The following is a 16,590-nucleotide window of genomic DNA, read 5'->3' as shown; positions in this document are numbered from 1 at the left end:
TGCTCCGGGAAAAAGTTTTTTTTTGGGGTTTTTTTTTTTTTTTTTTTTTGGGTTTTTTTTTTTTTTTTTTTTTTTTTTTTTGAGACAGAGTGATCTGTCTCCAGAAAAAAAAAGACAGGGATCAAGTGATCTGCCCACCTCGACCTGCCAAAGTGCTGGGATTACAGGTGCGAGCCACTGCGCTTGGCCTGCAAGTTGGTTTTTAAAGGAAAAAAGGCAGTTCCTAACTCGTTTACCAAGAATTTACATTAAAATAACAAGTTATAGATTGGCTATACATTGTACTTTGTATCCCAAATTCTTATCTCAGTTGACCTAACGTATTTCCAATGTAGATGTAACAGTGTCATGTTACACTTCAAGTTCACAGGAACTTGAAGGTAATGGGTGAAGTAGCTAGTCAGGATAAAATGTCTTAACAATTGCCTCCAGGTTTTCCTAGGAACCCCTGAAGATTTCTTTTTAAATTATTATTATTACTTTTTTAGAGGTAGGTTATCTCTGTGTTGCCCAGGCTGGTCTTGAACTCCTGTCCTCAGGCGATCCTCCTGCCTCAGTCCCCAGAGTGCTGGGGATTACAGGTGTGAACCACCCACAGTGCGGCCAAAAAATAAAAAATTTTTAAAAGAAAAAAACCCGCCAGGCACCGTGGCTCACACCTGTAATCCCAGCACTTTGGGAGGCTGAGGCAGGCAGATCACTTGAGGTCGGGAGTTCAAGACCAACATGGAGAAACCCTGTCTCTACTAAAAATACAAAATTAGCCTGGCATGGTGGCGCATGCCTGTAATCTCAGCTACTCGAGAGGCTGAGGCAGGAGAATCACTTGAACCCAGGAGGTGGAGGTTGCAGTGAGAAACTCTGTCAAGAAAGAAAGAAAGAGAGAGAGAGAGAGAGAGAGAGAAAGGGTGAGGGGGAGGGAGAGGGGGAGGAAGAAAGAAAAGAAACCATTGCCCCAGAGTGTGGGTGTGGAAGGCATGACTGAAGTCCCATACTCATGTCTTTGAGCCAATAAACCATGCATACATCACACAGAGCTCAGACTGCTCTAAGCTATCTTTCCTTCTCAACCTTATAGGAGTTCAAGGTCAGCCTGGGCAACATAGCAAGACTCCATCTATTTTTAAAAAATTAATTTTTTAAGGAGTTCCTAGGAAAACCTGGGGGCAATTGTTAACACATTTTGTTCCTGACCACTGCCTCACCCATTATCTTCAAGTTCCTGTGAAGATACAAACTCGTGATACAAAGAATACTGCATAGCCAATTAATATCTTTTTTTTTTTTTTTTTTTTTTGAGACGGAGTCTCCCTCTTTCGCCCAGGCTGGAGTGCAGTGGCCGGATCTCAGCTCACTGCAAGCTCCGCCTCTCGGGTTTATGCCATTCTCCTGCCTCAGCCTCCCGAGTAGCTGGGACTATCTTACACTGTGCCTGGCCCAGCTACTCAATGCTTATTTGTTAATTGAAGAAAAATATGGTTGGTGAGCCTAAGAAGTTCTTACCACGAGGTAAGAGTCCATCACTTTTATTCACACTGTAAAATCTCAGTGTCTAGACACAGTAGGTGCTCAGTACATTACTATTCGTGAGAAAGGGAAGGAAGATAGAGTCCCTGCCCTCAGGCTGAAGTCATGTGACTTTCTGAGGCAGTAGGAGAAAAAAAAAAGCCAACAAAATGAGCTCAAAACTCCGTAACAGTTCACAAATTAACTGAGGCAGGCTGCAGCCTTAACAAAGCCTTTATTTTATTTATTTATTTCAACCAGAATGCTCAAGGATCAAGCAAAGGCTTTAAGTGGGTCATGTGCTATCAGCTGAGTCTTAAAGAAAGAGTAATTAGATTGCTGGAAAAAAAAAGGAGAGAGGAAAAAAATGGTCCACCAAGCAGGAGTTTCCGGAGAAAAAGAGGAAGGCTAAGTCAGGTAGGCAACATAGAGCAACCTTCTTGTTTCTAGGGGAAGCAGAGTTAAACTGAGTTACCAAGGGCCTGGAAACTAGAACAGAATGAGACTAGCCTGGACAACATGGTGAAACCCTGTCTCTACTAAAAATACAAACATTACCCAGGCTTGGTGGCTCATGCCTGTAATCCCAGCTACTCAGAAGGCTGAGGCAGAGAATCTCTTGAAACCGGGAGGCAGAGGTTGCAGTGAGCAGAGATTGTGCCATTGCACTCCAGCCTGGGCAACAAGAGCGAAACTCAGTCTCAAATAATAATAATAATAAATCCATGGAATACTGTTTCAGTTAAAATTTATACAAACAAGCCAGGTGCGGTGGCTCACGTCTGTAATCCTAGCACTCTGGGAGGCTGAGGCGGGTGGATCACCTGAGGTCAGTAGTTCAAGACCAGCCTGGGCAACATGGCAAAACCCTGTCTCTACTAAAAATACAATAATAATAATAATTAGCTGGTCATGGTGGCACACACCTATGATCCCAGCTGCTCGGGAGGCTGGGGCAGGAGAATCGCTTGAACCCGGGAGGAGGAGGTTGCAGTGAGCCGAGATCGCACTCCTGCACACCAGCCTGGGTGACAGAACAAGAATCCGTCTCAAAAAAAAAAAAAAAAAAAGGTATACAAACACTACCTTCAAAAGTGTAGACTGTACGGCCAGGCATGGTGGCTCACGCCTGTAATCCTAGGGGAGACCAAGGCAGGTGGATCACAAGGTCAGAAGTTCGAAACCAGCCTGGCCGACATGGTGAAACCCCATCTCTACTACAAAAAATTAGCCGGGCATGGGGGCAGGGGTCTGTAATCCCAGCTACTCGGGAGGTTGGGGCAAGAGAATCGCTTGAACCTGAAAGGCGGAGGCTGCAGTGAGCCAAGATCACGCCATTGCACTCCAGCCTAGGCAACAGGGCCAGACTCCATCTCAAAGAAAAGAAAAAAAAAAAAGTGTAAACTGTAATGGTTGGAAGCATGGGCTTGGAAATCAGAGACATTTGAGTTTGAATTCAGTCTCCATGGTGAGCAGTTGTTTTAAACAAGTTACATAATCTCTCTAAGCCTCAGTTCCTTAACCTATAAAATGGGAATAATCATTCCATGATTATTGAACCAAGAATCAATATGTTATGTGAAGCACTTAGCATATAAAGCATGACTCTCTAACAGGAAAAAATAAAAATAAAGCACTTAGCATAGTGTTTTGTACATAAAGAGCACTCAACATATGGTAGCTTTTTGAAAAAAATCACTGCTAATGTTATTGTTGATGTTGTTTTTGTTTTTATGCTTAAAGTCACCAGCAGACTAGACGTATGGGTTTTCATGAATCATGACAGGTCACAGTTACCAGTATTTCTTTTTTTTTTTTTTTGAAACGGAGTCTCGCTTTGTCGCCCAGGCTGGAGTGCATTGGCGCGATCTCAGCTCACTGCAAGCTCCACCTCCCAGGTTCACGCCATTCTCCTGCCTCAGCCTCCCAAGTAGCTGGGACTACAGGCGCCCACCACCACACCCGGCTAATTTTTTGTATTTTTAGTAGAGATGGGGTTTCACCATGTTAGCCAGGATGGTCTCGATCTCCTGACCTCGTGATCCACCTGCCTCGGCCTCCCAAAGTGCTGGGATTACAGGCGTGAGCCACCGCGCCCGGCCTATCACCAATATTTCATAATCATTCTTTCTTGAATCAAATTATTGCCACTACTAACTAAAAGTACAAATTGAAAGCACTATTATTTAATTATATGTATGGGAATGTCTTAAACATTTTTGGCCAAATAAACCATTCTGAACAAAAGTCCATATGGATGGTTAAATTGCCCCTTTCAGTTATAATACATGCACTTCCTTTTCCTATCTAGACCTCAATAATCAACCAATGCCTGACTCTTATGGCCTAGGGTCTGTAGCCACATAGATACTCTTTTGGTATCGTTCATCTCACTTAGCCTGTAAGCTTCAAATTATGGTAAAGGAAAGGTCCCAGATTTAGAGTTCTCCCTGGAATTCTGAGTTTTTTTCTCTCCAGAAACCCCTCTGTCTTTTATTTTATTAAAAAATTTTTTTTGGCCGGGCACAGTGGCTTACACCTGTAATCCCAGCACTTTGGGAGGCCAAGGAGGGCGGATCACGAGGTCAGGAGTTTGAGAACAGCCTGGCCAACATGGTGAAACCCTATCTCTCTTAAAAATACAAAAATTAGCCAGCTCTATTGCCCAGGCTGGAGTGCAGTGGCACAATCTCAGCTCATCGCAACCTCTGCCTCCCGGGTTCAAGCAATTCTCCTGCCTCAGCCTCCCAAGTAGCTAGGACTACAGGCAAGGGCCACCATGTCTGGCTAATTTTTGTATTTTTTAGTAGAGATGAGGTTTCACCATGTTGGCCAGGATGGTCTCAATCTGTTGACCTCATGATGCACCCACCTCGGCTTCCCAAAGTGCTGGGATTATAGGCATGAGCCACTGCACCCAGCCTAGACATTGTTTTAAATGCATTGCATGGATTAACTCATGGAACCAGCTTTACAATATCCTGTAATGTTGGAAACTGAGACCCAGGGAGGTAAAGGTAATATGCCCATTGTCATTCAGCTGGTAAATGGCAGAGCTGGGTCCAAATCCAGGCAGACTGTTTCCATGCTCTTAACACTATGTTGATTCTTATTAAATATCCCTATGAAATATGTCTCATATTCATCCCCTTTCTTTCATCTCCACTGATGCCACATGAAACTTTCAGGATATGTTAGTTGCATTATTACGATAACTTCTGAGTTTGTTACTTTGCTTCTAATCTCTCACTGGTCATCTCTGAGTGTCACTGCCAGACTAATTTTCATAAAATACTGCTTGTAGTATCTCATTCCCCTGGCCCAGAAACTACATTTTATTTATTTATTTATTTATGTTTTGAGACAGGGTCTCTGTATTAACCAGGCTCAAGCAATTATCTTGCCTTAACCTCCCGACTGCTGGGACCACAGACACTTGTCACCACACTCAGCTAATTATAAATGCCATAAGAGTAGCAATCATGGCTTTTCAAGCCTGTCAGAACCTAACATCATGCTGTACTCACATTGTTTAAGAAATAAACATATGGATACACGGATTGATGTGCATGGTATTTGGGAAGATTTGCTCCAGTCTTGGCACTATATTTTATTTATTTATTTATCTATCTATCTATTTATCTATCTATCTATCTATCTATCTATCTATCTATCTATCTATCTAGTGAACCAGAAATAAAATTCTAAGCCCCCCAACCAAATGAATGGGCTCCTCTTCTGGGCCAAGGGCATTCCTAAACTAACCTGAAAAACTAGTTGAGGCCATGATGAGAAGTGAGAGTCAGACATGCCTCATTATATTCTCCTCCTTTTGGAATTCAGGACCAGCATTTAACATTAAAGCAGATAGCTGGGCGCGGTGGCTCACGCCTGTAATCCCAGCACTTTGAGAGGCTGAGGCAGGTGGATCACCTGAGGTTAGGAGTTCAAGACCAGCCTGACCAACATGGAGAAACCCCGTTTCTACTAAAAATACAAAATTAGCCGGGGTGGTGGTGCATGCCTGTAATCCCAGCTACTCGGGAGGCTGAGGCAGGAGAATCGCTTGAACCTTGGAGGCGGAGGTTGAGGTGAGCCGAGATTGCACCATTGCACTCCAGCCTGGGCAAAAAGAGCAAAACTCTGTCTCAAAAAAAAAAAAAAAAAAACATTAAAGCAGAGAACTTAAGGTTGACACAGCAGACTCTTTGTAGCAATGATACCAGCATTGACAGATAGCAGACCCCAACTGTCATGATAGCAGGCAACGGTGTCTTTTGTGGTGAAAATCTACATTCTGTAGAAAATCCCCTTCCCTTTCCAGGTCTTTTTCCTGATCCAGGAGAGAACTAACTAAGAGTCTGATACCTTTTTAAATCTGATAAGAAACCCTGGCCAGGCATGGTGGCTCATGCCTGTAATCCCAGCACTTTGGGAGGTAGAGATGGGAGGATCGCTTGAGCCCAGGAGTTCAATACCAGCCTGGGCAACATAAGGAAACACCATCTCTACAAAAAATACAAAAATAAGCCAGGCATAGTGGAATGAACCAGTAGTCTCAGCTACTTAGGAGGTTGAGGTGGGAGGATCACTTGAGCCTGGGAGGTCAAGACTGCAGTAAGCCATGATCCAGCTACTGCACTCCCGACTGGGTGACAGAGGGAGACCCTGTCTCAAAACAAAACAAAAAGCAAAGAAACATTTACAATCTATGCTCTCTGTAGCCTGCTACCTGTAGCCTTCTCTGCATAATAAAAACCTTGATTTCCACAATTATGTGTGTGTGTGTGTGTGTGTGTGTGTGCATATCTTAGTAACAATTCCTTAACCCAGACATTCCCTTCTATGGGTTCCAGGTCTTTAAACTCTTTCAACCAATTGTCAATCAGGACATCTTTGAATCCACTTACATGCTGGAACCTGCCACCCCCACCTCCTTTCGGGACCAAGCCAATGTACATTTGACATGTATTGATTGATGTCTTATGTCTCCCTAAAATGTATAAAACCAAGCGGTGGCCCAACTATTTTGGACACACATTCTTAGGACCTTCTAAGGCTGTGTCACGGGGATGTCCTTAACATTGGCAAAATAAACTTCTAAATTGAGACCTGTCTCAGATACTTTTTGGTTTGCAGTTTGTTTATTTGTTTGTTTGTTTGTTTGTTTATTTGAGACAGGGTCTTGGTAGGTCGCCCAGGCTGGGGTACAGTGGCAGATTCATGGCTTACTGCGGCCTCAACCTCCTGGGCTCAACGGATCCTCCCACCTCAGCCTCCTGAGTAACTGGGACTACAGGCACACACCACCAGGCTGGGTAATTTTTTTTTCTATAGATATGGAGTCTTCCTGCATTGCCCAGGCTGATCTAGAACTCCTGGGCTCAAGTGATCCTCCTCTGCCTCAGTTTCCCAAAGTGCTGGGATTATAGATGTGAGCCACTGCGCCTGGCCAGGTACTATATTTTAAACAAAAAGGATCTAGGTAATGACAAGGACAGCACAAATTCCTATAATGAATGCAAAAGTGTCTTGATATCACAATGTCTAGCACAGAGTTATTGGAGGCTGTCCTGCCCAGCGCATTACAATTTACAAAGCTGCGTCTCTGAAGCTGGATTTAGGATCTGTCTTAAACTCAGCAGTGGGGACTGGAGAAAGATCACAGCTGCTCGCGTTGATGGTCACTGTTGCTTCCGGCGCAGGTTTGGTTTTCTTTGGGGTTGCCATTTCAACCAGACGGCCTCGGGGTAGGCCAGATTTGGATCCTCTGTCTTATCTGCGTGGCAGAGGTGGGACCACCCCTCTTTCACATAGTCAGCTCCGGTTCGCAAACACTCCGCCCCGCACAAAGATGGCGCGGAGGCGGGCTGGGCCAATGCGGAGTGGCGTTGCTCCCGGTTGCCTAGGTAACAGCCAATGGGCAGCGGGAATTGTGCCCAGTGCGGTCGCCCGGGATGGCGGCGTCAAGTGGGGCAAGGGCTGGTGGAGGTGGCGGAGAGCAAGGTGGCAGCCTGGAGCCCATCAGAGGAAAAGTCCGAGGCGCTGGAGCCCTGCGTCCAGGCGTGACGGTCATCCCGAAAGGCCAGTCCCAGGTTGGCTGGAGGCGCAGGAGGGAGGGGGCTGGGAAAGAGTGTGATCGGCCAGGTGGGCACTGAGGAACCCAGCACGAGATGACCGGGCTCGGGGATGCGGCTCCACCTCGGATACGCTGACCCGAGGTCGGCTGCCTGTGGGGGACCCAAACCTGAACCCTTTAGTCTCCACCGCGGAGGTTGAGGCCCAGGAGAGCCGACTGGACTGGGGTTAGCGAGCAGGGGGTGGAGGGTTGCATCAGGGGAATTGGCAGACCCGTGGGAGCGTTAGACCCTGTCGGGCGGGAGAGCGGACCGGGATAGCAGGAAGCAACCGGGCAGGAACGTGAAAATGGGGTGTGAGAAGGTGTTACCTTGTTATGGTCTAGGGCTTTGTTTTCCCTGGACCCGTCTTTATCTTGCTGGTGGAGAGAACTCCCACGTATGGAAGCCTGGGGAATGGGATGCTTCAATTCGTTGGTGGGGGGTATCCCTGCAGTCTAGCATCTCTGAACTGCTTAGGTACCAGCAGGAATAGCTGCTATATCGGAGTCCAGCCCAGGCATTCCCTTTCCCGTGAAATGGGATCGTATTCTGGCAGTATTACTCCCTAGTCCCAATCATCCCCAGGTCAGGTCATCATCGCCTTTTTTTTTTTTTTTTAATATTCTTTTTGGCGCCAATTTTCTTCCCACTTTCTTCAATCTAACCATCCCACAGTCTTCCTAAACGAACCCTTCATATAGCAACGATACATTTCTTTACTTTTCACATGAGGAAAGAGGAGGTTAGACTTACAATGAAAAACAGTTATTTCGAGCTCCTTTTAAAACACCTAAAAAAAGAATATTTAGGCCGGGCGTGGTGGCTCACGCCTGTAATCCCAATACTTTAGTAGGCCGAGGCGGGTGGATCACGAGGGCAGGATTTCAAGACTAGCTTGGCCAAGATGGTGAAACCCCGTCTCTACTAAAAATACAAAAATTAGCCGAGCGTGGTGGCGGGCGCCTGTAATCCCAGCTACCCAGGAGGCTAAGGCAGGAGAATTGCCTGAACCTGGGAGGCGGCGGTTGCAGTGAGCCGAGATCCTGCCCCTGCACTCCAGCATGGGGGAGAGAGCAAAACTCCGTCTCATAAACAAACAAAAAAAAGAGTATTTGACTTTTTGTTCTAGGTTCTTAACAAGGTTAATCTTTGTTCATCAAAGCCTTCGTTTTCCTCTCTTTAGGATTCTAAAAGCCTATGAACTGCTTTATTACTGAAATAATTTGACAAGACTGTTGTACCCTGGGAAGGGGGTTTTGGGGAGACATGTGGGTAGTTAGGGTCGCTGCCTCCAACCAGTATTCTCTAACTGGATCTCCCCACCGCCCCATCCTTTTGTTTGTTTGTTTGTTTGTTTGTTTTTCTTTTCTTTTTCTTGAGATAAGGTCTGGCTCTGTTGCTCAGGCTGGAGTGCAGGTGTGGTACAGTCACTGCTCACCCTGGCAGCCTCAAATTCTGGGCTCAAGCAATCCTCCTGCCTCAGCCTCCTGAGTAGCTGGGACTACAGGCATGCACCACCATATCCAGCTAATTTTTGAATTGTTTTGTAGAGATGAGATCTCACTATGTTTCCCAGCTTGGTATTGAACTCCTGGGCTCAAGTGATCTTCTTGCCTCAGCCTCCCAATGTGCTAGGATTACAGAGTGAGCCATCATGCCTGGCCCTTTTCCTCTTTATGTCGTTTTTTTTTTTTTTTTTTTTTTTTGAGGCAGAGTCTCGCTCTGTCACCCAGGCTGGAGTGCAGTGGCCGGATCTCAGCTCACTGCAAGCTCCGCCTCCCGGGTTTACACCATTCTCCTGCCTCAGCCTCCAGAGTAGCTGGGACTACAGGCGCCCGCCACCTCGCCCGGCTAGTTTTGTATTTTAGTAGAGACGGGGTTTCACCGTGTTAGCCAGGATGGTCTCGATCTCCTGACCTCGTGATCCACCCGTCTCGGCCTCCCAAAGTGCTGGGGTTACAGGCTTGAGCCACCGCGCCCGCCTTTTTTTTTTTCTTAATCCTCTTAAATTGGACACAGGTTACTGTGAATACAAAATGTTCTTTAATAAGTTGATTTCTTAAAATTAGAAAAAGATAAATAGAATGGAAACAAAAATTCTTGTTACTGTCTCAGAGTTCTGTTTGAAAATAAGAAAATAATAATAAAGAAATGTTGGGCAGAAGAAAATGAAGACAGCAGGAATGTAGTCTATAGTGCAGACTAATAGTATATTGGTTTACAGGGACAGAATAGTAATTTTCTTTTATGTAAATGTTTGGACTGATCCTTTGCAACCAATCTATCAGGAGTGCAGAAAGGGTGAGTGTCTGTTTAGAAGTGTGAATCATCTTGGCTTGTGACTGGATTCCATGGGTATATTTGTAGCCTAAACCCCTAAGCCATATATTCTTTTTAAAAAGATGATTTGGATAACTGATACAAATACTGATTTGCATCTCTTATTAAAGTATTGGGCCAGACACGGTGGCTCACACCTGTAATCCTAGCACTTTGGAAGGCTGAGGCAGGCATATCACTTGAGCCCAGGGGTTCAAGACCAGCCTGGGCAACATGGTGAAACCCTGTCTCTACCAAAAAATGCAAAACTTAGCTGGGTGTGGTGGCATGTTCCTGTAGTCCCAGCTACTCAGGAGGCTAAGGTGGGAGGGTGGCTTGAGCCCAGGAGGCAGAGATTGCAGTGGCTGAGATGACGCCACTGCACTCCAGCTTGGATGACAGAGCCAGACTCTGCCACAAAAAAAAAAACGAAGTATTGGGCTTTCAGTCTTCATCAGCACTGGCTATATTTTGTTAAACTAGATTTGTCTCAATGACCATGGTTACTGGTGAAATTCCTTTTTAGGTCAGTAGCTGTGGTTAGTTATATTATATATTATATATAATAGTATGTTATACTATTATTATAATATAATATATTATATATCATATATAATATATTCTTATAATATAAGAATTATATATTATATATTAATATAAGTTATATATTATATATAATATAAGTTATATGTTATATATATATAGAGTTATAATATATATATAATAAGTTAATGTAATATAATATAAGTTATATGTTATATACTATACAGTTATATGGTTATATATAATATAAGTTATATGTTATATATAATAAATATAGATATTATATGTTATATACAAGTATATAATATATTATACTATATATAATATATATTATATATTATATATATTGTATATTATATAATATATATTACATATACAGTAGTATATATATAGTAGCTGTGGTTAGTTATATATTATATATTAGCATGGTTAGTTATAAAAGTCATAAAATCCAGACAATGTCTGAGACTCCGTTTCAAAAAAAAAAAAGAGAACAAGCATCACAGCATATTGTTATTATTATTAATTATTATTATTATTGAGTCAGAGTATTGCTCTGTCACCCAGGCTGGAAACCAGTGGCATGATCTTGGCTCACTGCAAACTCCGCCTCCCAGGTTCAAGTGATTCTCCTGTCTCAGCCTCTCAAGTAGCTGGGATTACAGGCAACCATCACCACATCTGGCTAATTTTTGTGTTTTTAGTAGAGACAGGGCTTCACCATGTTGGCCAGGCTGGTCTTCAACTCCCGACCTCAGGTGATCCACCCATCTTAGCCTCCCAAAGTGCTGGGATTACAGGCATGAGCCACTGCGCCCGTCCTGCTTGTTCTCTTAAAAGAAAACAAAAGTCGTGAGGCTGGGTGTAGTGGCTCATGCTTATAATCCTAGCACTTTGGGAGGCCAAGACCAGAGATTGTTTGAGGCTAGGAGTATGAGATTAGCCTGGGCAACATGGTGGGACACTGTCTCTACAAAGAAGTTAATTAGTCGGACATGGTGGTGTGTGCCTATGGTCCTAGCTACTACGGAGGCTGGGGCAGGAGGGTTGTTTGAGCCCGCAAGTTCGGGGTCGCAGTGAGTTATGATCATGCCATTGCACACCAGCATGGGCAACAGAGCGACAGACTGTCTCCTGAAAAACAAAAAATCGGGCCGGGTGCGGTGGTTTACGCCTGTAATCCCAGCACTTTGGGAGGCTGAGGTGGGCGGATCACGAGGTCGTCAGGAGATCGAGACCATCCTGGCTAACACGATGAAACCCCGTCTCTACTAAAAATACAAAAACTTAGCCTGGCGTGGTGGCAGGCACCTGTAGTCCCAGCTACTCGGGAGGCTGAGGCAGGAGAATGGTGTGAACCCGGGAGGCAGAGCTTGCAGTGAGCTGAGATCGCGCCACTGCACTCCAGCCTGGGCGATAGAGCGAGACTCCATCTCAAAAAAATAATAATAATTATGACATAAGGCCAAAATGCAAATATCCTGTAGGATGTTGATAAAGAGTGGATGGGTAGCAATTATAGTTTGTTTCTCCTCTACTTAGTATTCAGCTCTTTAGTCAAAATTGCGGAGATTTTCTTTTTCAGAGTGTTGTTTGAATTACATTGGTAGCAATTTTTACTGAGGAAAGACCTAGAGAAGTTTTCATTACAGTAAGTATATGTGTGAGTTTAAGTGTAAAACTTTGAAAGAGGAAAAGAAACTAACATTTAGTGGACGGACCCTGGCAGTGTTCTAGGTACTTAGTGTGTGTCATTTTCTTTCTTTTATTTTTCTTTCCTGTCACCCACTGACTCTCAGATATTTAACTGAGTCCATCTGCCAACTCTGTGAAATACATATATTATCTCCACTTTACAGATGAGGAGACTGAGATTTAGAGATGCATAAATACCTTGCCCATAATTATACAGTGAACTCGGATTTGAACTCAAGTCCTTCTGTGCTCAGAGTCTACAACACCACCGTATTATCCTGGGAGGCCAGATAAGATAGGATGGTATGAGTTAGCAAGTTAGTGCAAGAACTTGAGCCAGCAAGGTCAGCTGTCAGAGCTCTGATTCTAACTTTCACGTGTTAGTTTCCACATGTTAAAGTATGACCTTAGTTAATTTACTTATCCTCTCTGCACCTTAGTTTCCTCATCCCTAAAGTGGAAATAATAATAATACCCACCCCAAAAAGTTGTTGTGAGATGAAATTAGATAACATTTTAAAACATTTAAAAACATTGATGCTCATGCCGGGCGCAGTGGCTCACGCCTGTAATCTCAGCACTTTGGGAGGCCGAGGCATGTGAATCACCTGAGGTCAGGAGTTTGAGACCAGCCTGACCAACATGGTGAAAACCCATCTCTACTAAAAACACAAAATTAGCCAGGCGTGGTGGCGCATGCCTGTAATCCCAGCTACTCGGGAGGCTGAGGCGGAGGTTGCAGTGAGCCGAGATCGCGCCATTGCACTCCAGCCTGGGAAATAAGAGTGAAACTCCGTCTCAAAAACAAAACAAAACAAAACAAAAAACACTGATGCTCACACCAGTGGAAGCTGATGGGGAAGAATCACTTGAGGCCAGGAGTTCAGGACCAGTCTAGGCACCATAGCAATATCCATCTCAACAAAAAATTTGAAAAGTAGCTGGGTGTGTTGGCACATACCTCTAGTCCCAGCTACTGGAGAGGATGGGATGGGAGGATCACTTGAGCCCAGAAATTTGAGACTGCAGTGAGCTATAATCATACCACTGCATTCCAGGCTGGGTAACAGTGAGACCCCATCTCTTAAAACAAACAAACAGCACTGATGGAACACAATAAGAGGTCAGTAAATGTTAGCTTCTGTTATAAAGGTATTTCAGACAGCTTCTCTGGGGTTAGTGCAATTGATTATTAGAGAGGGTTATGCCAACTGAATTGGAATATAAATCTAGCACTGTCCACCATGACAATGTGGAGAAAGTAAATTTAACATATGTGTTGTTTTAGTTGAATATTTAAAGCATCACTTTTGTATAAAATATACCAGACCCCTTTTGTGCTATGAAACTATGGAACCCACTCTTTGGAACTCCATCTTGACTGGATGAGGTTTTGGCTTCTCTGGGTCTTGAAGAAAAAGGAAGCTAGCTGTTGGCGCCAGGCCCCCAAGATTTAAGAATCTTGCGGCCAGGAGCGGTGGCTCACGCCTGTAATCTTAGCACTTCAGGAGGCCAAGGCGGGCGGATCACAAGGTCAGGAGATCGAGACCATCCTGGCTAACACGGTGAAACCCCGTCTTTACTAAAAAATACAAAAAGTTAGTGGGGTGTGGTGGCGGGAGTCTGTAGTCCCAGCTACTCGGGAGGCTGAGGCAGAAGAATGGCGTGAACCCGGGAGGCAGTTTGCAGTGAGCCGAGATTGCGCCACTGCACTCCTGCCTGGGCGACAGAGCAAGACTCCGTCTCAAAAAAAAAAAACAAAAACCCATCTTGTTTTGAGCTGGGAGCAGTGGCATGCACCTGTAGTTCCAGCTACTCCGAAGGCTAAGAGGGGATTGGAGGATCTCTTGAACCTAGGAGTTCAAGTCCAGCCTGGGTAACATAATGAGACCCTGTCTCTGAAAGAAAAAAGAATTCTTTCCTGTTTGTCTGCCAGGTCTGGCCCCAGTACTCTGAGGAAAATGTGTCCTTGTCCTGTTGGAACTCAGTCAGATGCCTCAGGGTCAGACTCTAGGTTACTTACTAATCAGAGGGGACTTTTTTTTTTCCTTTCTTTCCTTTTTCTGAGACAGGGTCTCGTTCTGTCACCCAGGCTGCAGTGGCACTATCATGACTTACTGCAGCCTCAGACTCCTGGGCTCAAGCAATTGTCCCTGCTGAGCCTCCCAAAGTGCTGGAATTACAGGCATGAGACACCATGCTTGGTTGATAGAGGACTTTTCAACAGTTATTTATCGTTCAGAGAACTTTTCACACACAGTATTTCCGTTTATTGTAGTAGTAGGCCCCAAGCTTTGAAGTAAGGATCTAATGATGTGCTTATTAAAACTGCAGGTTCCCGGGCTCTAACTATACAGAATCTGATTCAGTAAGTCTGAGTTTGGGCCTAGGAATCTGCATGTCAAAATCACTGGAAAAAACATTGTATTGCTTAGATCTGGAAAAGATGAGGAGGTAGCTGTGTGTGCCTGTAATCCCAGCTACCCTGGAGACTGAGGTGACGGGATCCCTTGAATCCAGGAGTCTGAGGTTACAGTGAGCTATGATCTTGCCACTGCACTCTAGCCTGGGTGACAGAGCAAGACCCTGTCTCTAAAAAATAAATAGATAAGTAAATGAAAGATGAAGTGATGAATGAAAAGACCTAGGGAATTAAAAAAGAAATAGGGCTTGTATTTTTTAGTATATCAAATGACATGCTATTTGCCTCTGTTTATATTTAATGATTTTGGGGTTATCTTAATTCCCTTATTCTTCTTTTTTTTTTTTTGAGACAGGGTCTCCCTCTGTCACCCAGGCTGGAGTGTAGTAGCGTGATCTTGGCTTACTGCACCTCTGCCTCCTGAGTTCAAGCAATCCTTCCACCTCAGCCTCCCAAGTAGCTGGGACTACAGGAACACTCCACCATACCCGGCTAACTTTTTTAATTTTTTGTAATTTTGGTAGAGATGGGGTTTCACCATGTTGCCCAGGCTGGTCTCAAACTCCTGAGCTCAAGTGGTCTGCCAGCCTCAGCCTCCCAAAGTGCTGGGATTATAGGCTTGAGCCACACTGTGCAGTTCCCTTCTTATAGGATATCCTTCAATACATCTTTTCACCACTAGTGGAAGCCATATCGAGCCAGTCCCCAAATATTACTGATGGTTTTCCTATGATGTATCCATCCTGGTTGTTCCTTCTGCTCCCATTATACTGTGATCTCCCAGACTCATGCCTGAATGTATCAGTAGCTTTTTCTGGGTAATAACACACCACCAGAAAACACAGTGGCTTGAAACAATAACCATTTATTTATCCTGTGAGTCTGTGGCCGCTAGTTTGGGGCTAGGCTCAGAAGGGCAGTTCTTCTGGTCTTGCCTGAGCTATTTGTTCATCTGTGGCCAGCTGGGATAGAGTCTCACCATCCGGTAGACTAGATTGGGCTTATTTACATGGGGGCAGAACAGGTCCAAGTATAGCAAGAGGGCAAGCCTAGTGCACAGGTGCTTTGCAGACCTCTGCTAGATCACCTTTGCGGACATTTCATCATCCAGAGCAAGTCACATAGCCAACCCAGATCCAGCGGGTGGAGGAATAAATAAACTCTGCCTCTCTTTTTTTTTTCAGACAGAGTCTCACTGCATCGCCCAGACTGGAATGCAGTGGTGCAATCTCGGCTCACTGCAACCTGTGACACCCAAGTTCAAGCAATTCTTCTGTATCAGCCTCCCGAGTAGCTGGGATTACAGGCACCCACCACCACACCCTGCTAATCTTTTGTATCTTTAGTAGATATAGGGTTTCGTCATGCTGGCCAGTCTGGTTCAGGTGATCCACCCGCCTCAGCCTCCTAGAGTGCTGGGATTACAGGCATGAGCCACCGCACCTGGCCAACTCTGTCTCTTAATGGGAGGATCTGCCTTGTCACATTGTAGGGTCATGAACAGAGGGAGAATAACTCTGCCCATTTTTACAATCTGCTGCATTATCATATTTCCCTTCCTTGCAAGCTTTTCTGACTATGGACTTGCTGCTTCAATTCATCCCTCTTCACGCTACCACATTCATTTTCCTTACACACTGCCTTCATCACATTACATCCTGGTTCACAAACCTGCAGAGGCCGCCTCTTTTCCTCCCTCATGTGCTGTAAACTCTTATGCCCAGCTTTCAAAGGTCTCTTTGAATTAGCCTGAGCTAAAAGCAGAGGCTATGCTGTACAAGGAAAAAGGACTAGCATAGTCAGGGGAGGCTGCCAACAAACTTGATTATCTCTCTGGGCTTCTGTTTCTCCTATAAAATGAGAGGTTGGACTAAACCCGTGAGGTTCTTTTCAGATTTATTTATTTATTTATTTATTTATTTATTTATTTATTTTTATTTTTTTTGAGACAGAGTCTTGCTCTGTCACTCAGGCTGGAGTGCAGTG

The 16,590-nt window shown here is 44.6% G+C and overlaps 1 protein-coding gene across 1 annotated transcript in view; it reads left to right on the top strand.

Moving 5' to 3' along the window:
* The first annotated feature begins 6,825 nt into the window (after nucleotides 1–6,825).
* Nucleotides 6,826–16,590, top strand: part of MORN4 (MORN repeat containing 4) — a 16,157-nt gene continuing 6,392 nt past the window's right edge. The window contains exon 1 of the mRNA XM_017880211.1: nucleotides 6,826–7,601. Coding sequence (XP_017735700.1) covers nucleotides 7,187–7,601 — 415 coding nt within the window. The 5' untranslated portion in view covers nucleotides 6,826–7,186. The remainder of the gene's footprint in view (nucleotides 7,602–16,590) is intronic.

This window comes from Rhinopithecus bieti, unplaced genomic scaffold, assembly GCF_001698545.2.
Source record: "Rhinopithecus bieti isolate Rb0 unplaced genomic scaffold, ASM169854v2 scaffold_425, whole genome shotgun sequence".
Classification (NCBI taxonomy): Eukaryota; Metazoa; Chordata; class Mammalia; order Primates; family Cercopithecidae; genus Rhinopithecus; species Rhinopithecus bieti.
Note: the sequence above shows the minus strand (reverse complement) of the source record. Positions and strands in the feature narration are given on the sequence as shown.